The sequence below is a fragment of the Erithacus rubecula genome, assembly GCF_903797595.1.
Source record: "Erithacus rubecula genome assembly, chromosome: 5".
Classification (NCBI taxonomy): domain Eukaryota; kingdom Metazoa; phylum Chordata; class Aves; order Passeriformes; family Muscicapidae; genus Erithacus; species Erithacus rubecula.
Genome location: NC_136687.1, coordinates 9,862,769 through 9,885,926, shown reverse-complemented (window position 1 = coordinate 9,885,926; position 23,158 = coordinate 9,862,769). Strand labels below are relative to the sequence as shown.

Genomic DNA, 23,158 nt, shown 5'->3' with positions numbered 1-23,158 from the left:
GAAGGGAACTCAAAGAATTGTGGGTAAATTTAAGATAAATGGTTTAAAAGGTTTTCACAAATCTCTGTAAGTGTGGATGGAGATTTCTAGATAATCCTATAAATCCATCTTAAAGTAAAAATCTGATAAATCTATTTCTCCTTTATTGCCTAAACTTATTTTAACTGTAAAATAATAACAGAAAAAAGTTAAATTTATTTTGGCTGTCCATGACTGATGGTAGTATGAGCTGATTAAGAATCATATCCTTGATCATTGCTCAGTTGCTGCTGTGCCTCTCCCCAGCCACAGGCCACCCAAGCACTTTCACTAGGAGAACCATGTGTATGAACCACTGACTTCAATCCAGCCTGTAAAATGCTCATAATTATAGAGTCTCATTAAAATGAAATCAGTGAAACAGGCTTCTGCTCTTAAAAATGAAGGGTAGAATCCAGAGATCCTGAAGACATTTATGCTTTCATTGTGAAATAATTCCTTCTGTTCTTTGGATCTATCTATTAATTTGGAAAAACTACCAACAGGTTAGCAGGAACGCCTGAAAAGATGCCCACAGTCTAAAGTACTGTGCTGTAAATCTGTTAAATAGCTGGTCTCCATTATTCAGGTACTGGGATGAAATCCACTGGCATGGTTGAAATGATGGTCAGCTCCTCAGCAGCTTCATGCTTCTTAAGTTGTGACAAGAATCTGCTAATGGTGTTCAAGAGTTCAAAGATGACTTCTTATGGCTTTTGTTTCCAAAGTGCAAAATAAGGTGCTTAAATTTTTACATGAATTTACCAGTCAGATTGGAAAGAGCTCTGACTCAGTTTCAAGCACCAATTCTGCAGCATCAAGAAGATGTTTTACTGCTGATGGCTGTTCCCCACTCCAGTTTGCAGTTTCCTTTGCAGTTTTTTTGCAGAAAGCCCTTTAGCTGAAGTGTGTGGAACAGCAGTGGCTCTCTGGTTCAGTGTGTGCTCAAAGCACGTGGACTGAGGGTGACCCAACAGGATTTTCTGTGTGTGATTTCAGTCTGTTTAATTTAGGAATGAAACATCAGGCTTAGCCTGTGGAAGGATGGCTCCAACAAGTGTGGCCAAAAATTTTCTGAATTTTAAAATTCCTAATTCTAGGATGTACAGGATGAAAAAAGTTCAGGATTCAGCCTCCATTTCTGCATAAATAGAAGGAAACAAAGTATAATCTCTTGTATTTTTAGGTATTTTCTGTTTTTTTAATGTTTACATACCAAGTATGCATTCTCGTATCTCTTAAAAAAAAAAAAAAAATCCAGACCAGTGTTTGTGACTTAAGAGGAATTATACTTGTTTGGAAAAGCACAGTCTGAAACTTTTTCCTTACTAATTGGAACCAATAGATGCTCCCAGTAGTGAAGTTTCTTTTTTTCTTCTTAGTTGCAAGTGCCAGAGAAAGCTGTAGTTAAGACACTGACAATGCAATAAATAGCTGACCTGGTGGAACGTGCTTGGGCTGTAGCCAGGAATCTCATCTATAGATACAGTCTCCTTTGGGAAATGGTTCTTTCTCTTTGCTTTGTAACTCTTGTAGTAACCTATTAATTTTTTTTCTTTTCTTTTTTAAAGCCAAACTTTTATTTTTATAAATAATCAAATCCAAAATAGTGATCTGGTAGATTGTGACTCTTTTGAGAATAGGAGTGAATAATACTACATGTGAATTATGGATTGTTTCCACTTTTGCTTATATCAATATACATCCAGGAATATGTGTTGTGAATTTATTAGGTTTGGCTAACCCTGAGTGAGACTAGTATTATACCTCAGTTCTGTAAAACGCTGCATTATTTCCATGTAATAACTTCCTTGGTCTGGAATTCTGTTCTCTCACAAGCTCCAGCATACAGGGAGTGCAGCATAAATGTATCATCAGCATATTAATTATCTGACTAATGAAAGTGAATGCCTACAGTTGCTGTTTGCTGGTGATTTCATCAGGTGGTCAGGAGCAGAGCAGTGCCACTTAAATTACAGCTTGCTCCAAACTGTTGGAGGCTGGTGTTGACCCCACATTAAGGAAAGCCTCCAGTCAGGGAACCAGCCTGTTCTACCTCTGTGGGAATGTGGCCCTAAGAGTCATTAATATGGACTGGCAGCAAGTGAAAGAACCCTGTATAAGATCCAAAGATAAACCACAGTACTGAGTTTGATACACTGCTTGTGGACTAGGGCTTTACATTATTTGACAGTGAATTTGCCAAGTGTTGAGCAGATGGAAAGTATTTTTTGCTGACTCTTTTTTTATAGGGTGAAGATGTTTTGTGAATGAAATTTGCTTGTGTATTTTGTTGGCCCTTGCTGATGTAGATGAGTAATTTACTGAGCACAGAGTTGGTTCATGACGGGGAAAAAGTGAGTCTTCAAGAAATTAAAAGTGATAGCTGTGAAAGTTGCATTGCTGATCTTGTAAGAAAGGCCAGAGCTAATTTTTTTCCTGATTTTTTAAAAATCTGGATAATCAAAATTAATCACCATTGTTTAATACTTTGGATAAAAAAATAATTGGGTCTCTAGAGTTGCCTTCTAAATTTAAACCAGCAACCAGATTGTTTTTTCCTAATCAGAAAGTCATAAAGATTGTTTGGGGAATGTTGTGTGTTGATGGTATTTATGTGACAATTCCAACTCCACTACTTATATGAAATGGGCAATCTTTCACAGTCACCAGGTTTGCAGAAAACTTCAAGTGCTGAAATGACTCTTCCCAGAAAGAGAAATGAAAAAGCCAGGCTAAAAAGCAAAACTCTTAAGAGCTAAAAATGAGGTGCAATGCTGTTCAGATTATCAGAAGCCTCACTTTTGTATTTCCCAAATTATGCTGCCCGTGTCTGTTTCTGTTTCTTACATCAGTTTCCATATTTAAATCTATTTATTCTCATTTTCTTCTAGGTGATCCTGATCCTTACCAAGTATTATCATACTGACATGGGGAAAGTTCTAGAGAGCTCTTTATGGAGGTGAGTCTCTGTTTTTCTATAACCTTCTCTCCTACTGTTCTTGGAATAGATCCATCACTGAGGTGAGTTGGTAGCTGACTGATGCTATTGTAGTAAGATTATCCAGATTGTCATCTTAGTCCTTCTCTTCCTTAAATGCATTTTCTATAGTTGAATTAGAGTTTGTAATTAGTTGAATTAGAGTTTTAACAATAGAAACAAAGAATGATAGAGAATATAAGGTAACTTCTTGATGCCACTTTACAAGTTGCCATGTTTTTCCTTTTCCTAGAAATTCTGTATCAAATTTATGTAAAAAGTTTGAAATGCTTACTGTGTTGGGATGTGTCTTCTGGGAATTTTTTCTGCTTGAGTAGCGTATTGAGGTTAGTAAATAATCCTGCTTGGGAAGCAGTTAGGATTGTCTGGATGAAATATACCAGCAGCATGGGTCATATTGTGTTTTATGACTACTGGGAATAAATAGTACTCCAAATAAATTTCTAAGTGATTCTCATTGTCATAATACTTGTGAATTAAGATATCAATATGCTTGTTGCCTGTATGTGCACAGATTGCACGTTCAGGGATAAGGTAAGTCTATTTTATACTAGTCACACTGTTATCTTCTCAGATAACCAGTTGTCTTTTGCTAAGGAGACTTTTTGTGCTCTAATATTTTTTTTCCTTTGGTGTGTGTGGGTCTGTATAAATTTTCCACAACAAATTTTGGCTAGACCCATCATGTGCATTTGAAAAGCAAAAGTATTTCACTGTTATCAACAAATGTGATACTGCACCAGTATTTGCTCTGCTAATTTTGCTGGTTATCTCTCGCAGTAGAAATAAATGACAGGAGACTTAAGCAGTCATATGTGAAATTCAAATTTAGCTCATAAGCTTTGGGTCTAGAAACAGATAGTTTATCTAAAACCTTGTGGCTTAGGTATTTGTAAACTTCATGCTTTCCCAAGAGCTTCAATGGGGAGTTGACCTTCAGCTGTGAGTGTAAGGACCTTTACAGAGACAATCCAAGAAAAGGACTGGGTAAGGGAAAAGGGAGTGGGACATGCTGCAAGACAGCCTTGTTACCTATTTTGAAAGAGGTGGCATTGTCTTAACTGTGTGGGGTTTCTTGGTGACAGTGCTTCTACAATAACTTGTTGTCATACCAGTGTCTGACTAGTGCTCAGTCTGGCCAGTGGTCCATGCAGAGTAAGGGTATTTCTAGAAATTTCTAGTTGTAAGGAGGAGGTATTCAGGAAAGAGTAAGATCAAATGGAGACTGCTTAGCATTGGCTCAAGACTGGCCTTTTTAGGGCTATGACAGTTCATTTGTAACTATCCGTTAAACTGACAAGATGCAAAATTTTTTGCACATTTGTTTCTGTTTTAATTTTTGTCCAACATCTTGTGAAAATAAGACAACCACATGACAGTTTGGATACTCCCAACTGCATAAGCACACACTGCTTTCCTATTATTTGTCATTGGCCCATTCAACATGTGCAATGGATTTTAAGTTTTCCAATCCATACTTCAGGGTATCTATCATAGTCTTTTAAGCATTTTCAGTTGGATTCTTCAAAATAAATTCTTTGATCTTTTAAAATAAACATAAACTAGGCTTCAGATGATGTTTCTTTCTTTGGAGAACATAAACACTTAAAAGAAGGTCATCCAGACCTTGCTGACAGCTGGTGCGAAGAACTGGTGTGAACTCTGTTCAAATAAAATCGATACTAGCGTGCATCATCTGGGAACTGTGCCTTTTTACTTACAAGTAACAGATGTACCAGATGCTTTGGTACTGGCACAGGTCATGGTCCCACCCCAAGGGCTGGGCACAGATGTCCTCAGGGCTTTCTGTGGTGTCAGGCTCTGGGGATGTGCCAGGTGTCCATGGCTCTACTTTAGTGCAGCAGGGATGGGGCCTTGGGGGACTCTCCTTGGGGGTGTCTTGCAATTTCACAGGGCACAGCCCAGCCAGGGTCTGGACATCAGCGTTCCTTGAGCTGCCCATTTTGTCAAGAGAACCCCTGGGAGCTCACTCCCTGATGAAGGTCAGGACTTGTTGATGAGACATGGATGGGTTTTCAGTCACCTGGTCTAGTGGAAGGTTCCCTGCCCCTGGCAGAGGGGTTGGAACTAGATGGTCTTTAAGGTCCCTTCCAACCCAAACCAAACCATTCTATGATTCTGTGGTTTCTAAAACCAGGATGGAAAAGCTGAAAGGAAGTGAGTGAAAGCTTAAGGTGAGTGCTTGGGCCAGGGGTTACTACCTTGGTGATCCATGCCTGGATATGTTCTGGGCTCACCTCCTTCCTCCACCTCTGCCTGCTGTGACATAGAAGAGACACTCACAGCTGTCAAGCTGGAAGAGTTACAAAGTGCTTGGATCAGAGTGCAAATCACACCAACTATTGCAAAAGTATCAAACAGTGCCCCTCTCTGTTGAGATGTAGCTCACTATCTGTATTAAATAACTGAGTTAAGCTGAACTCCCTTACAGTCAAGGGATTTCTGTATTTTTCCTTGTGTAAAATGATTGGAGCTTCCCCAGTTTTCACCCATTTTTGTTGATGCAACTGAGTGTTGTATTCATATTGGCAGCCTGCCTAGTATGCATAGTGTATATATTTTCAACCTTTTTGTTTCATTCTGTTTTGCATTCTTCTTATTTATATCAAACAAATATGCTGTAAAACAGGTGTGAAAAACAATACAGGACTTTTTTTTTTTTTGTTAGCAGAGAAATGCCATTAATCTGTTTCTGTGCTCTAGTGGGAATAGATTCTCTCCAGTTTTTTCCTGCATTGGCCAAATGTTTTTGTTCCTATCTTGCCTGGCTAGATAATACCAGAAATAATATTGTCTAAGTCACTAAGTGACTTAGTTTTCTTTCACTTTATTTTCAATACATGAAAATAAACAAACTAGTTTTATAAACTGTTCAATTCTGACTAGGGTAATTTTTAACATTAATATCCCAGTTTCTCTTTCTGGTCAGTAAATACTAACCTATCTTTGTGTTTATCCATTATTTTGTTCCTTGAAACAGTGTCTTTCATCTTCTAAAACACATTTCCACTTCATCTCTTTCCTTTTCTCCCATCTCTCAAAAGAATTTTTTTCTCCTTGTTTAGTGGAACAAAGAATGAAAAAGGATGGTCTAGTGACACATGTTTGTTCTCAGTGACCTTGGAGCTGCAGTCAGACTTTTAAGAGTGATGCAAATGGTGGTGAAAAATACCAGTCAGAGGTACATGCCTAGGTGAGGGTGCTCTATGTGAAGAAGATTTGTGGGTGGATCTTGATGTTGCATATTTGTACCTCTCAGAGCATTGTTGTGTAGGTAACTTATGCCTGCACACATAAGTGAGATTGCAGGCTTAGAAGACCTAAATTTTAATTACCTTAGAATTTTTTCATTGTTAAATAAATAGGGAAAAGAGTGCTTTGTAATGAAATTTTTAACAAGGTTTTTACTCATAACAGCCATGTCAGATTACACTGAAGAGGTGAAGACAAAATCTTGATGGAAATATGCAGTTTAAAAATACCAGACTGTGCTTCTTTAAGTCAGCTACTTCTGATGCTTTCCTAATTTTCTTATTAAGTAATTGTCAGTGTAAATTGTATAATTATTTTACTCAAAATAAGGTAGGGAAATAAATAAAGATAGCATTGACTACCTCTTGAATATAAACGAAACTTTTTGAGAAGGAATAGAGGATTGTTTCCAGGTCTACTTTTAGAGTTTCTAAACTGTGGTACATATTGGGAATACAGGTTGGTTGTCATGTTGGAGCTCATTAGCATAAGGAAAAAACTGAGAATTCAAAATGATTGTCATAAGTTGTGCAGATATAGAAGATACTTTATATACTAGAGCTATTCATGTCAGAGTTCACACACATATTTGTCCAGCCTATTACAGTATAAAGGAGCTGAAACCAACTGACCATTTAGCTTGAGTGTGTGTTTTCATATTCTTTATGGACCCATTTGTGCACAAATATATTGGTGTGCATATTTTACAACCTTGGATATCTGCTTGCACCTGTTGACTGCCTGCAACTTAAGATGTATTACATTTTACAATCAAATATTTTAACTATGAATTAGTAACCACTATGAAATTAATGATAATTAATATATAATATATAATATATAATATATAATATATAATATATAATATATAATATATAATATATAATATATAATATATAATATATAATATATAATTAATGATACCTGAGTTAATTATTCTGGATAATAGTGGAAATATAGTTGATTATTATTATTCAGTTTTATAAATGGAACAAGTGAGATGGTAATATTGCAGAAGGTTATGCAGTGGTGACTCAGCACTATGTGACCATGGAATTACCTTCCAACCCTGTGCTTAGGCTCAGAGTCCTGTTACTGGTAGACATGCAGCCTTCCCTTTCTTAGCTTATCAAAGCAATGAATAATAGATGCTGCTGATGATTGCTAATAAAGTTTTGATTGGATATTATCAAACTGTAATGATACAGTAATGCTAAAGTGGTTTGCTGTGTAATTGCCATTGTTCCCAATGGCATCACCACGTTGTTACTGCTTCACCACAGCAAAACAAATGCTGTTTGTGCTGAATGCCCTGTTTTCAGAGCTTTTGGGTTGTTCTGCCTCATGTTATTGGTAAAGAAATACTAAATGAAGAAGCAGACTTCCCCACCTCCTTAAATATTTTTGGATATCCCAGCTGAGCCTCCTTACTCCAAAAGCAGCCTGAGGGGGAAGAAAAGTCAAAGCACTGTGGGAGTTTGGAAGTCCAGATCAGTGGCTGGTGGTGGTGACAACAGAGAGAGCCTCAGAAACAGCATCATGCTTGCCAAACCCCAGGGAGCCAGGAATGTCCTGTGTGTGGTGGCACAGACACCCACAGCAAGGGAACACCTATTCAAGGACAAGACTCACTTGTGCAAAGCTGCTGGCCATCAGGAGCAGGCAGGGCACTGTGACTGCAGGGAGCTTTGGGCATTTACACAGAGTGCAGACCTGCACTAAAGATAAAATCCAGACTACAAAGAGTTGGAGATTCTTTTAAGGTGGATACAGTGTATAACATATGGCTCAGGAAAGTCCAGGTGGCTCACAGAAGGTGTCAAAATGAATATGGACATTTGTTTCCAAAATCTTTGGACTTGTAGGTGAATCTCATTTCAGCTTTTTCCTGAAATTAAAAAGGAAAACAACAACTCCTAATGTAAGTTCATTGCCCCAGTGAAATTTTTGGTATTAAGTACTGCTTAATAAATGAGCAACTATATTCTGCAACAACTTGTACTTCCAAATGACCTTATATTGTGGCTCTGCTTTGAAAAGTGACTTTGCAGAAATTGCCCCAAGGGATGGAGTTATTGAGTCTGTGATTTTCATATCAAATTTTCTCCTTCTAAGTTAAAAAAGAAAAAGAAATGGCTTTCTAATTATTAGCCCAGAGAACTCAGCTTGGGATCTAATGTCTAGCTGTGCTTTCTCTAGCTAATGCATCATCATGAGTAATGCAAGTTCTGCAATCAAAATAGAGTGTCCTCAATTATAGCTGTGCAGCTCTTTTGTGCTCCTATTATATCCTTATTTACACCTATTCCACTGAGCAAATGGTTTGGCCAGTAGTGTTGAAAAGGCACTTACAATTAGAATTTTATTTCTCTTACTGAACAACAGATTTTTTTTTTATGCTCTTTGTTCATATTTCCATATTCATCTAGCAGTATTACAAATACTTTGCTGCAATTTGCATTGTCTCACTAATACTAAACAATGTGCCATTATGAGTTGAATTGTGCAGGAAAGCCTTTATTTTAAATTTATTTTGGACATTTAAAATGTGCTGTAAAACCGTAGTTAAAAAGTGGATGTAGTGGGTTTCAGCATACCAGCAATGTTTTATTATGGGTGTCAGGAGGAAAAATATGTAGAAGGTAGAGGAAATTAAATAAACATATCTTGACAAACCTTGGAATGTGCAAGGTATTGAAGAGGTGATTACTGATGTTTTTAATGGGTAGTGGAGATCTACCATGGACTGAAAAAAATATATCCTTCAAGTAAGTAAAAGCTACCAAATAAGCCTATCCAAATTTCTTTACTGAATATCTGTTGGTCACAGATGAGTGCTGTGTCATAACTACTTTTCTGTGTCTTCAACAACTTGGAATAGTGATGATGATTTTGAATATTAACGTGTTTCTGCACTAGTTTGTGATCATGTAGAGAATATATGACCTGTGAGTTAAGATCCAGTTAGAAAGCTGTGATTTATGTAGTTAGGACAGGGCTCCTGCAGTACACTTGTGGTTATTGAAGCTTGCTGAACATATTAAATACATCTTAGAGCATGAGAATTTTGCTGCTTTACAGGTTGATTTTTTTTTTTTCCCCTTAATCCTCCTTCTGGAAAATGAATTAAGTCATTGCAAGATATAACTCATAATGAGTGAGTCAATTTATTGAGAAAGAATAACCATTTATTTTAAATGGCTTAAGAATCCTTTTCTCTTGTTTGAGTAACTTGAGCCCAAGTAATAGAATTTCTGATTGCTTTAAGCAGTGCCACAGACTTTGTGGGAATTATACCACATGTTCTTGTTTTAAGTAGAATCTGTTTGGCCAGGACTGATGGTAACAGAATTGGTCTTTCCTTCCCAAAACATACAGGCTGGTAGCAGCAGGATGTTACTTTGCTGGTGTTTCCTCAGTTTTGTCATGGTATCTTATTAAATAAGCCTCCCTAGAAGAAATGATCCTTTTTCTTGCCAGCTTCAGCAGAAAGGCTGAAGGTGAGAAACAGGAAATGCTGTCTCTGTATGCATTAGTCATCCATGGGGCTTGTGATTTACTTTTTCCCTCCCTGCATAAAAGAGGGAAGTGTTGCCCATGATCCACATTTCTATATGAGCAAACTGAGAACAGCAATCTTGGAGATTTTATGGTGGCATGATTCCTCTGTAGTAAGTCCATATGAAAACAGTTGAGCCATCAGGTTTTTTGGTACTTGGCTGCATTGTCATTCATTAGCTCCCACTATCAGCAGGCTGGCACAGCAGGGAGGTGCAGGGCCCACAACCTGGGGCAGATAGAATGGCACCATCTCTTCCTCTCTCTGTCTCTCATTCTCTCTCTATATATATATATATATGTATCAATGTTTCCCTTGCCACTCTGCAAAATGAAATAAGTAAGAAACAACAATCAAAGCATTGCTCATTGCATTTTCATGATGATGAATGGGGTATAAAAACTGGGACAGGATTTTTTTTTTAAATCTGAAAAGGGTGAAGTCATGGTTTCAGGGGACTCGTGAAAGGTACATGTGATCCACTCAGCAACTAGTGAAACTGCTGGTTCCACCTTCAGCCTATTCTGGGACCTTTTCTGAGAACCTGCCATTACTTTGCTTTTCTTTGGTCTTTTGTTTCTTGGGAACATAATTAATTTGGAGAGCTTATTGTGGCATTTCCATCAGTGCTGGGGCTGTAATACTGCACTAATACAAATAATAGGAAGGAGCTGTAATGTTTATGGATGTTTGTTTGTGTCCTTAAAGTTTTTGGCCTGAGCCTGAGAAGGACAGGAGTCCATCAGAAATCATGGATACACCATGAGACTCACCTGAAAATATCCATATTTCCCCTATGAGGCAGCTGATGGTGCAGTGCCTTTTCATAGATGATCTTTGAAAATACCATTTTGCAACCCCCTGTTGCATCTCAGAGTTGAGCACTTGTGCACTGATGTGGAGTGTGGAATGTGAGCAGCTTCACTTGCTTCTGCAGTACGTGCAGTCTGCTCCAGAGCATCCACTGTGAACTGATTGCAAATTAATTTGGTCGTTGGGACTGAATGAATGAGCAGCTGCATGGTTAATTATGCAGAATGGTATAGAAAAATGTAATGTTAATGTTTTATACTCTCATTATCTCTGCAGTATGGAGTATATTTTTCAGTGCGAAAATAACAAAGGCAGTATTTCCCACATAACTTATTTATTAAGATCATCATATTGTTAGGCAGTTTTCTCTGCTTTAATTTGATAAGAATTGGGACAATTAAAAACTCGATACAGGCCAGTTTCTTAAATGTAAATATAATCTTACATGCTGCAGAATTTGAGGGTGTGGGTAGTTGACAAAAATGAAATGCATTTTACATCAAGATTTAAATGTCTTAATTTTTTTTTTTTTTTTTGCTTTCTGAAATGCAGAATGTTAGTTGAGGGTTTTTCCTCCCTCTCTCTGCAGTGTCTCATTGAAAAGATGACTGATAATTTGTCAATTAGTCAATTGAATCTCTGTTCCAGCTAATTTAAAAAAAAAAATATTTTGGGGGGGTTTATGTGTAAGTAGAGTTTGTCCCCCCCTGCTTTTGCTCCTCCTATTTCTCCCTTGGTGTATTTTTCTTCTATTGCATATAGAATAGGGATTGCAAGTTACTTTGTTTCAAGAAATACCTATTCTTGAGCTAACCTTCCAAAAAAGTATTTCACTTTCTCATTGATTTTCTCTTCTAGCCTTTTTTTGCTAGCAGTTACCCTCCTTCTTTCATAGAACTGGTTTGTCTCTTCTGTACATGATTGCTTCAGTCCAGACTGGAGAAGCTGCTTTTTAGATGAGGTGTTAAGTAAGTTTTGATATTTTGGCCTAACATATCAGCTCCAAACCTGTTTTTTTGAAGGTGTCCCAGAGTTGATATCCTTTTGATGGCAGGGCTTTCTCCTCATAGTTGCTTTGACAGACTGTAGATATTTCAATAACCAGTGAATAAATTTTATCCCAGCTTTCCATTATAGGATCTGTAATTGTCATTTTGGACAGGAGCAGGGCAATACTTGTTATCACCTGTTTGTTGAAAAGCATCTGTATGAGTTAATTTTTTAAATCTGGTATGTACCCTCTTTACCAAATGGACATAATATATCTTCTGGATATCTTTTTTCTTTAAGAGTGTGCATGCAGTTTACATTATACCCCTTGATAAAAAGACATCACAGTATCAGTGAAATACAACCACCCCTGGGCAAAAGCTAGAGAAACAAGTAAAGAGATATGTGGTAAAATGTGCTTTCTTAATATCAAAAAACTTAAAAATTGGTTTCAAAAGCATCTATGTCATTCAACCTTTTAAAAGCCTGGCTTCTGAGCTTTCCTTTCTGGCAGAAAGGGGATGTTTGATTTTGCTTTCTGTATGATTTAGAACAGTTTTCTGTAATGCTGATGTTTCCTTAGGATGGTTGGCTGTTCTGATGACTTCAATGTGAAATTATTTTAAATTTTACTCTCCTCCAAGAATTTGGAAACTTATAATTGTTTTATCTTAATTCTTAGCATATGCTATCCGGTCCCCAATTTTGCAATGTTTCTTTGGGATAGAATGAAAAAATTGAGTTGTGCTGTTCTGAAGTATTCTTAGTACAGTTTGAGATTTCTCTCCCTTTACCCTCCCCCTATGCAGCTTCCATGCTAAATACTGCTCTCTCAAGTATCATTAATATTTAGTTTTCTTCAGCCTGACATGTAAAGTTAGAAAATAAATAGTATTTTACTTTTTATCCCCTTTTAGAAATATTTGGAAGCAAAATATACATGTGATGGAATTATGTATATATGATGATTTCAGGTGCATGATACTTAAGCTTTTGATGCTATTTTGGTGCAGTTTTCAGTACAATTCAGAATGCCTAGTGCTAGTGGGCAGGATGCACCAGTAAAAGATTAAAGCTCTGCACTGTGGAAGTGCAGCACAGTGTGAAAGCCTAAAGTGAAAACTCCCATGCCTCATCTTTCCATGTGGCCTCATGTGAATATATTAATCTGTTGGTATTCCAGAGGGGAAAGTATCCAAGAATAATCTTTAAATAAAATTGAAGAAGAAAGCAAAGTTAATTATGTAAAGACCAGAAAAGTGTGTTACAAATATGCTTCACAAGGCACCATGACCTATCATAGCATTACTTGAACAGGTCCAGTTAGAGGGAATCTCTTAATGTGCCCTGGTATGGGAAAAGCAGGGTTGGAGTTCCAAGATCTTCAAAATGATAAGACTTAGCTTCTGAAAAGGCATGTAAACATTTCTAGGGTACATCAATGAATAAATATGAGTGAATGTTTAAATATCAAATTATATTTGATTTTCATACTAACTGGATGTCTTGGTGCATCCAAATGCTTGAGTTCTTAGAATTTATTTATTTATTTATTTTTCAATTTCATATTTGGAATAGATACACAGTGCTGTTATTATAATAAGAATCAGTATTTTTTTCTTTAATATGTTTGTTAGGGTTGGGAATAGGACATAAGTTTTCTGATACTGAGTTGGTCACTTATACTACTGCTTTACTGGCAAGTTTCTGCTGTATTGTGTCCATGCAGAGAAAGATTTTAGTTGCATGGGAGCACAATGGGCATCATGTACAACCCCTGCTCAAAGTAGGAGCTGCTGAAGAAGTTAATCAGGTCACCCATGGCCTCATCCTGCCTAGTTCTGAAAAATGTCCAGGTGGGAAATCTCACAGCTTTGCTGGGCAATGCTTTGCTGCTGTCATTGCAAGGGATTATGTCAGCTGGCACTTCCCATCTTGCAGTTTGTGCTTGCCACCTATTGCCTTTTCACTGTCTACCCTGACCCTGTCTCTTTTAAAACTTCTCTTTAGATGCTGAAAGAGTGAAATGAGATTCTCCATTAGCCTCATTTCCTAGGATGACCTAACCCAGCTCCCTCAGCCATTCCTTGTACATTGCATGCTCCAGTTCCCAGCATCTTAATGACCCTCCACTGGACTGGCTTCACATTCTGATCCCTTTCCTTGGGAAGTGACACAGATTTTTTTTTTTTTTTTTTTTTTAATTCCATTTGCACAACTGGGATTATCTGTTTTCTGGAAGTTCCTTTCTGCTGCTCTCACAATATAAAATAGACAATTCTATGGTGAATTGTTTTGAATAGTTACTTTATTTATCTGAATGCAAAAATAAGTGTGAAATGCTGAAATCATTAGCAGGGGAAATTCAATTCTTTAGAAATTGTTTAGACACCCAAGTCACTTCATTACCTGTACAGAAAGATAACATTGGTCTTGTTTGCAGTGAACCACTCAGTGTAAGAGCAGTGGGGATGCCAGCATTAACTTTTTGTCCTCACTTTTGTTATGCACTGTGAATTCTTGATAGGTTTTGATTTAGTTGCTGGTACATTATTTATGACATCTCTTGGCTGCAGCTGCTGTAATCCACAAACCAAAGCCAAGCCCATTATTTCTAGTAATAGAATTGTATTTTGTTGTAGAGCAACTCCCAGGTAATTAGGCAGGATGTACTGTAATTGGTTGTAACATAGGCTCTTCTAAATAAAGCATCAGTCAGACGAATGGCAGAGTAATGATTTTTTTTTTTTTCTTTTGAAGATTGTGACCAGAAACATTAGGTTTTGTAAGGAAAGGAAGGAGAATTTATGTTTTAATGATCCTTCACTTAGAAGAGTGTTAAATGAGGATATTGAAAAGTGGAAAGCAGAATTTTTTGAGGGCTTTTGGAATGTAGGTAAATCTAAAGTCTTATTCAAAGAGTGGACTTCATACAGTAGTTTTTATTGCTATTGGATTTGGGTTTAGGATAATTTTGAATCCTCTTTAGCTTAACTTATACTATTGTATATGTATGTTGTTAATTGACAGTACTTCAAGAGTCAATGTAGACACCTGAAATCTTTGGAGTAAAATCTTCTGATTGCTTTAAAAGGTGATAATAAGCTGAGAAGTAATTTTAAGAGGTGCAGTGTGGTAGATTTCTTGTCTCCTGGCATCTTCCCATCAAAGCTGGATTCTTTTGTGGACTATGTGAGGAATTTAGGTTAACTGAATATAATTCAAAGGAAATGGGATAAAAGTCAACATTAACTTTGAAAGTTCAAATATACAGTAGCCACTCCAGAACCTTTGAGAAAAGCTGATGGTTTTGCTTCAATTCATGTAGCAAAATAGTGAAACAGTCTTTGCCATGAAAACATTCAGAGCAGGGGATGGGTAAGGGAGTCAGGTTGCACTTGTTCTGTTGAAAGTTTTTCCCTTGAACATGTTGTTTTGTCTTAGTGTTTTGTTAGGAGAGAAATGAAAGAACAAAGGGCAAAACTTTTATGTGTTATGATTCTGTCTTTCTTTGAATGTATATGTTCCATTTGGCTGGCTAATGGGAAATAGTATTTATGAAAAGGCTCTAGTCTGTTCTCTTTCAGGTAGGTGAAGCAAAGTGAATGACTGTGTTACACATTGCAAAGAAAATGTTGGGATTAGCCTAGATCACATAGGGGTTGTTCCAGGTTTCCTTTTGGAACTCCACATTGTGTTATAAATTCACTGTTTAATTTTCCTCTGCACTCTGTCTGTAAAATTCCCATGAGAAGTAGCAGCTGTTGGTGCTGCTAAACTCACAATAAACAAGATTTCCCTTTCAGCAAGTCACAGGTTGATTACCAGAAAACAGCCACTCCAGAAGTGAACTGTATGATCTTACCCTTGGGACCAAGCTCACCTGTGTGGCCCTCCATCTTCTGTCCTGGAAAGCAAATTGTGTTTTAGGCTACAAATGCATGGGAGACACGAGAATAAAGTAGCCAAATTGGCATAAAGTACTCCATCACCTTTGGAACCACTGGGGCTCTATCAATTTGTTTGGGTTACAAGTCAGGTCCTTAAACTGTACCAATTGTGGAGTCTTTAGACTGAACATCTGTCCAGTGCATGCCTTATGTTATTTCTTCTGGAAATAGTAATCATCTGTTCCCATTCCTTTTTCCCTCTGCTTGGTCCCTCTGAGGAAGCTTTTGTTTGATTGCTGGAGTATGTGTTCCACAGATGAAGTCTTGCAGCAGAAAAAGGGTTAAACTCAAATTCAGCAGCAGGAATTGTCTCATCTTGACAGTTTGCTCAGCAATTTAAGTTTTTTTGCATCATAAAGAATTTTCAACTAGGCAGAAATGGGGTGATTTTCCTTGGGGTGGGAGAAAGGCAATAATTAATATGTAACAGTTTAGATTAATTTGAATAAAAACTGTAGGCTTAAAAGGCCTTTGGCTTCCTCTGTGCATCTGACAATGACTGAATCAGTTGGGCATCAAAATGGAGAAAAATGGTGTGTTAGAACTAACTCTGCTGATCCACTTATTTTCATCTTCCTGATCTATTCTTTGGACTGTCACAAGCAAGGATCTCTGTTTGCCTCATACTTTATTGCTTTCTTTGTCACTTAGTGTAATGGGCAGAAGGAGGAACACTGGAGGCCAAGTGGGTTCTTGGCTCCTGGTTTCCTTCTGCATTTGGTAGAAATGGCAAGAGTGCCAGTGTTGAACTGGGTCCCTCTCCCCCATTAAGTTAACCAGGCTTAACTCAGTCCTGCCTGGACATCTGAATGGCAGGTGGCTGCAGCAAGGCAGTAGCTTCTTTCACAGTTTGCTCACAACACCTTGGCTTAGCTCCATATTGAAAACAAGCAAATGGATCAGTCCCACCTCTGCTGAAAGATGTGAACATCCAAATGTAAGTGTAACAAAACTGATTGCCTCCATTTGTGTGGGGCCACTGCTCAGAATTTGGTCAGTGGTAGGGTACACAAGAGGTGTGGCTTCTGGTGGTCTTATTTTATTTTCAAATCATCATGTGACTCACTGAGAGTATTGTAAGACTTACCAAAGCTCTTGGCATGTGTGTTAAGTTGGTCACTGTCTTTATTCAAGTGCTAAATAAATTACCCAAACATTTCTATAAATGACAAGTACATCAGGGTGTGTAGAAAAAGAGAGTTGTGGGAGCATTTGGAAAGTGGAGAAAATGGCCTACTGTGAGGGATGCACAACCTTCAGATATTCATCTTATCATAGGTAAGTAAAGGGCTTTTTAAATATAAGGTTCAATATACAAGAGGGCTTGATGTTTGCTCTGCTCAACCCTGGCTGACCCTTGCTGTAGACAGAGGGCTTCAGGGAAGCAATGCATGTGCCTACACCTTTGTTTTCTCTTTCTGATATTCCCCATCTTACCTGGTTTGAGAAAAAATACTTTTCTGACATCGTGCTCCTTAGCCAGATTTCTCTATAAATTATTTTTGGTGAATTTCTAAAAAAGAAATGGAGGTAGTAACTGCTCAGGTGGATGGGTGTGTTCATTCTCCAGTTGTTTTTCTACAGATCAAGTGAAGGGAAGGTTGGTCAAAGAGTAGTAAGGCAAGTAAGAAAATCAGTACATGGAAGACATTGTCACAGTTCCTTACAAAAAGCTTTATAACATTCTGACTTGTCAGTAATTCTTTTAAAAATCATTAACTTAGTTTATAAATTTCATCTTATTTATAAATTAGTAGTACGTTGCACCAACTGTGCATTGGAAGAGCTGGTCATCTCCATCTGATTGCTCACAGCCAAGCTCTTAAAAGGGTCAGAAGCCCCAAAAGAATCTGTGTTGATTTATGTTCCAGTAGGGAGCTACTGCAGAAGGACCAGGAAACTGATACAAATGCAACTGTGAAATATGACCTTCTCTTGGGATATGGATGATTCAGACTGGAGCTTTGGCCATCAGCACAATGTTCAGTTTTATCTTCTTAAAAGTTTAGTGTCATAAATATTAAGTTTGAAAACTGTAAATGCTGTTAGCCAATTCTTTTAAAGGCTGTATGAAGTCAGAAGGCATCCTTACCTTTGTGCAACAGGGAGGGAGGAAAAAGCATCCAGACTCATTCCTGGGTGTTCACTGGGAGCCTGATTAACTCCAGTGTTTTAGCAAGGTGTGGTGTGTCCAGACCAGGGCTGTGTGCCTTTGGGTACCTGTGCACACTCAGGCTTTGGCATTTCCTTCTGAGAGCAGAGGCAAGGATATTATTCCTGTTTTCTTTGCTTTTCATCCACGTATTCTATTCCCACTTTGAATGGGAATGTTCTCCCCAGTGAGCATTAATTAAAAGGAAGCAAGGTAGTTCAGATTGAAAGGCTATCAGCAAAAGCTGCATGAATAAAAAACATTAAATGAGTGAATCTTCCATGTCTCTTATGTGTCAGTTCTGCTTAGAGGAACAATTCTGAAAAAGATAAAATACCCAATGCCTTAGATTGGTAGCATTTAACAATTTGAAATACTCAAATTACCCATGTACTCATTAGGAAAAGGGGTCGGTACTCAGAGGGAGAATGGATGACTTGCTGATTTATAGTGCTACTGAATCATGTAAATGAGGGTTTTGTTTAGCTTTAAATGGAGATGTTATGCAACGGTGTTAGACAGCTTGGATGTGGGGCATTTCTCTCATTGAAGATTGTGTGGTTTTGGTAGATTTTAATGGTCAATTTGCATGGCATCCATGCTGGGTAAGCAGTCTTGTATAATTTGAAAAATTATTCAAGTTTTGTTCTGAATTGCTCTATTCAATTTTAATGGATTGAATATTATTATAATTTAAAATAAATGTGTAGGAAGGGGAAAAATGAATCAACATAAAATCTTGGTTGGAGAATGTGGTCTCCTAAAAATACCTTGCACATGCAGAGGAAGCTATTTAGGAGGTTATTGTTTTAGGAACTTCTTCCTTTACATATTCCCTTTCTTGCCATTAATATTTCCTCCTGTTTTTTCCATCAGATGAAGAGTGAGGGAAAGTGACGTTAAATTCATTGAGTATGGTAAGAGTCAGGATGATGTAGTGCAAAACAATATTAAAGTTGTTCTCAGCTACACATTCATCATTTTCTGTCCTGTATTCTTTGGTTTGGAATAAGAAGGTTCTTATGAGTCAGTTCCAAGCACCTTTAGAAGGAAGACTAGGAGTAAAAATAGACTCTTCAAATAACATAACCTCCATTTATATCCTGGGAAGTTACACGAAAAGGAGACTCTCTCCCTGGAAAGCTTTTGTAATGTGAGAATTGAATTGAACTGGCTAAGCTTTCCGTGATAATAATCACACAGCTAAGGATGATGCAAATTTAATGGCTCTAATCAGATGAGGTGAAAGAAAGCAAATATTAGGTTTATGCTTTAATTTGCGAATTGCTCTACTGTTTATTCTTCCATGCAAGAAGAAAGCTGAGTTGTGTGTGCTGTTCTTTATTTTTTTTTCTTTTTTTAACCTTTGAAAAATATTAGTCACATTGAGTAGTCTTCCTGAACATAAATTGATTCCATCTTAAAATGATACACTTTGCATATTTTAAATAATAATTATTTCCTGAAAATTATTCAGAACATGGGAATGAGCATAGGTCACAACAGAGTACTGTGCTGGGCAGTCCTTTGTCTTTGCCAATTCATAGCAAACTGAACTGTCAGAAAAGGACAGAAATCTGTGGTGGAGTTTCACAGAATTGCATAATAATTAAAGGTGGAAGGAATCTCTCAAGATCATCTTGTCCAAGGCCCTTCTCAAAACATTGTCAAGCCAGGACTGTGCTCAGCAGGTTTTTGAACAATTTCAAGGATGGAGACTTTAAACCTGTCTGCGCCAGCAACCTGTGCCAGTATTTGACCCTCTTCACATTCAAAGGTCTTTTTTAAGGTATTTACATGAATTTTCCATCATTGGACAAACACAGAAAAAAGTCTGTCTCAGCTTCCTTAAATCTGCCAATCATGTGTTTATGCATATGAATAAGGGGCCCCTGAGTATTTCCTTGATCAGGATCAATACTCCTGGCTCTCTGTGTCTCAGTCAGGGATGAAGGTGAGGTGGAGGTGCTAAGATCTCCCCAGATCCTGCTTTTAGCCTTTCTTGAAGATAGGGGAGACCTTCATTCTTGCATGAACGTTCTCCTTGGCATTTTGAAAAGTGTTTGGGCACTTTTTTCACATTTTTTCCCCCACAACTACAGGTTTGGGGAAACACCTGTTCCACTTCACCTTGTAAGCTTTAGATTTTGTGGACACTGTTTCTGATCCTTGAAGAGGAGTCTTTTCACTTCTTTGCTTGCCTTTGTTTGTCTTAGGTGTATTTCTTATGCTTCCCTTGTGTCCTTGTTTGAGTTAAGTAAAGCAGTGTTGAATGTATTAAAGGTAAGGGCACAGTGAAGGGGCTAATATAGTGCTGTAGTGGTGGTTTCCAAACCTCTAGAAAAACCTGTTGCTTTTCTAAATATTTCTGAGGTTGTGTTTTTTGAATCACTGCTGAATGGTAGGTCGGTGGTTTTCATAGTACCCTGGATCATATAACTCAAATACCTTTAGGGTTTGTTCAAAAGCCTTAATTTTGTTTGTAATGCCAGAACTTCCCTTTTAGCTTATGTACTGTTGAATGTATTTTGCCATTTTAATGACCAATCACTCTGCATCATGAGGTTCATCTACAAACTTTCATATTTACTGTCTTGATATTTACTTGTCTTTGTTGTACTGCTTTGAGTATATAGTGTTATCAGCATACTTTTGTCACCATCTGCCTCATTTCTGTAATTATGATACGTTAAATAGGACTGATGAAGAACCTTATAGGACTCCTTTGAGGACTTTTCTCAATAGCAAAAAATTAATCAAACCTAATGCTTCCTGATTTTAGAATAATTATTCCTCCAAATGAAGACCTGTCCTCCTATCCTGTAGCAATGCAGCTTCTTGAGCACACTTTGTAGGGGATAGTTCTGAAAGACTTAGAGAAGACAATTTGGTTGACTTTAACTTTCTATATGTTCACTGATTCTTTCAAAAAAATGAGGACATTAATGAGTCATGCACTGCCTTCCTAAAGTCACGTGGACTCTCACTCAGTACCTTTTATTTCTCTGTCAAATTACAGAGAAAGAATAATTTGTACTATTTTGCAGACTTTAGTGCCCTGAAGTGCCTCTCTGAATTGCTGTTGGAGATCTTTAAAAAATTGTTCATTTAAAAAAATGTTCATTTCTCTAATACAAACATTATTTTAAATGAGAAGACACTCTGCAATTAATGGCTTAGTGATTTCATCCTTGAGCTCCTTTAGAACATGTGGATGAATACCATCTGGTCTGGGCAGATGAGTACTGTTGATTTGTGTAAAATTTCTTTCACTGACATTTTAAAATGAGACATTTTTTAATACAATGACAGCAAAGAAGAGTTATGACGTGGGAGCCTTTCAAAGCAGCTTTGGGATGAAGAGAGATGCAAAGCATTAGTTTACTTTCTCTGCTGTGGCTTTGTCTCTGGATGCTGTTTTCTCACCTTCCTCATGAGCCACAGATTGCTGTGGCAGGCTTCACATCTTTTGGGAGGTTGACAGAAAATTTATTGTTACAGTCTAAACTTTTGCAAGTTGTGCTTCAAAGGTTTTTATTTTGGCCTGTTGCATTATATGGTTATCCTTCCGAGGATGTTTTTCCCTGTTATCGTCAGCAGGTCAAACTCAGCTCATTAAAGTTGTGTGTCCTTTGAGTCGTGTTTCTTTTCAAGCCTGCCTTTTGTTTTCTTTGCTCTGCTTTAGGTAGCATGCACTTGCACCAAAGTTCAATCTCATACCTTTAAAAAGATGCTTCCCAAATTTTATCTTTTGCATTCGTTCTTTCAGCTTTTTGGTGCATTTTTTTTTTGTTTGTTTTTGTTGTTTTGTTTTTTGTTTTGTTTTGTTTTGTTTTTTAACCAAGCTTCCTCCTATTTGTGAATTCTCCCACATTCTCCTTGTGGATATTTTGGCATTCTTACTTATGTACAGATGTTGAATCTACGTCCATGCTGCTCATGGTTGCAGTGACTCACTGACAGCCCTGCTGAGACCCAGTGAAGAGTTGCTTCCCCTCAGTTTCCTGCATGGCTGCTCATGAATCAGGCTCTGAAAATTTGCTCTTGGCTCTGTGCCCTGATACAACATTTAAGCAATCTACATGGGGTCGTTGAAATCTCCCATTACTTCTGTGTTTCCTGATCTGGTGTTCACTGAGTTTGTGGAGCAAATCTCACAGCTCCCATCCAGGCCAGCCCAGTGGTGATATGCTAAATGCTGCATGCTGTGCTCCCAGCCCTGGGATGAGCTTCCAGTCCATGGGGATTCCATGTAACTTCCTACACTTATCTCATTTATTAGATTTAGTTTTCAGATTTTTCTGATGGACACTACCCTTGCTAGTTATCCTGGATTTTTTCTGTATTTCCCCTTTGTTTCTTTAATACCTAAACTTTATATATAGAAGAACACTGACTTTATTTATCCTTTAGTATGCTTTTCTGCTTTTTTCATGCTTGTTTAAATGGAATTTTTTTATCTGACTGCTTACAATTATCTGCAGTTTCAGTTTTACCAATCTCTCTCCTATTCTTTGCTTAACACTACACTGTTTGCCTTCCTTCTTCAAAAGATGTGTGTTCCAAAATGTGAGTTCTTCTGTGCCTTTGTTCTTCTGTGCTTTTTCTAGATGTCTTTTCTTAATTTGCTTTCTCATCATGTGACTATCAATGTTGACTTCAAATGTAAAAAAGTAAGTAGAATTACTTTTCAGCATTATTATTTCTGTTAAATAAAAAAAGCAAGGGATGCTAAATACTATCACATATATACAATGTCTTTACTATCAATATATATTTTTTTAATTCTTTTATTTTCTTCTTATGACTGTGAATTTACACATTGGAGATGCCAAAAATAAGGCAGAACTGTTTCTTTTTAGGGGAGAGGGTCATTAACTCAAAAGAATTTTTGTCTTTCTCCCTCACTCCAGTGGCTTCCCTGGGAAAATTCTGGGAAGCCTTTGTAAAATCCTTGGCCATGTGTTTTTTGTACATTTGTCATCTGGCTTGTTTTTCTTTTTAGTTGTACATATTTGTTATAAAACTAAGTTGAAACTAACCAGTATGCAGAGGCTTTGACTTTTCTGGTGAATCAAAACAGAGATAGTACACATGAAAAAAACAGACTGCAGCAGCTTCCCACACTACATCCACCAGGCAGCCAACACTTTCTGCTGGCTTTACAATTAAAGCTCTATGCATTGGCCATCATTTGAATAATTTAAAATAAAACTACTCTTTAATACTTTGTGGACATTACCTCCAGAACATCATTATTGGTTAATTTTAGTGTCTGGAAGCAGTTTAGTCATCTGGGTTGTAGTTTCACCACTGCTTGTGCCTGTAGTAGATCCTGCCTGACAGTGGTTTGAGCACTGATGTTTGGGAGTCCCTTCTTTGCTGTCTGTGCCTCTTGCTTA

At 37.5% G+C, this 23,158-nt stretch overlaps 1 protein-coding gene across 5 annotated transcripts in view; it reads left to right on the top strand.

The window, feature by feature from the left end:
• SORCS2 (sortilin related VPS10 domain containing receptor 2) overlaps nucleotides 1-23,158 on the top strand; it is a 530,132-nt gene that overhangs the window by 169,013 nt on the left and 337,961 nt on the right. For all 5 annotated transcript variants that reach the window (XM_079307025.1, XM_079307023.1, XM_079307024.1 and 2 more), the window contains exon 2: nucleotides 2,913-2,980. In XM_079307025.1, the coding sequence (XP_079163151.1) occupies nucleotides 2,913-2,980 (68 nt within the window). The remainder of the gene's footprint in view (nucleotides 1-2,912; nucleotides 2,981-23,158) is intronic.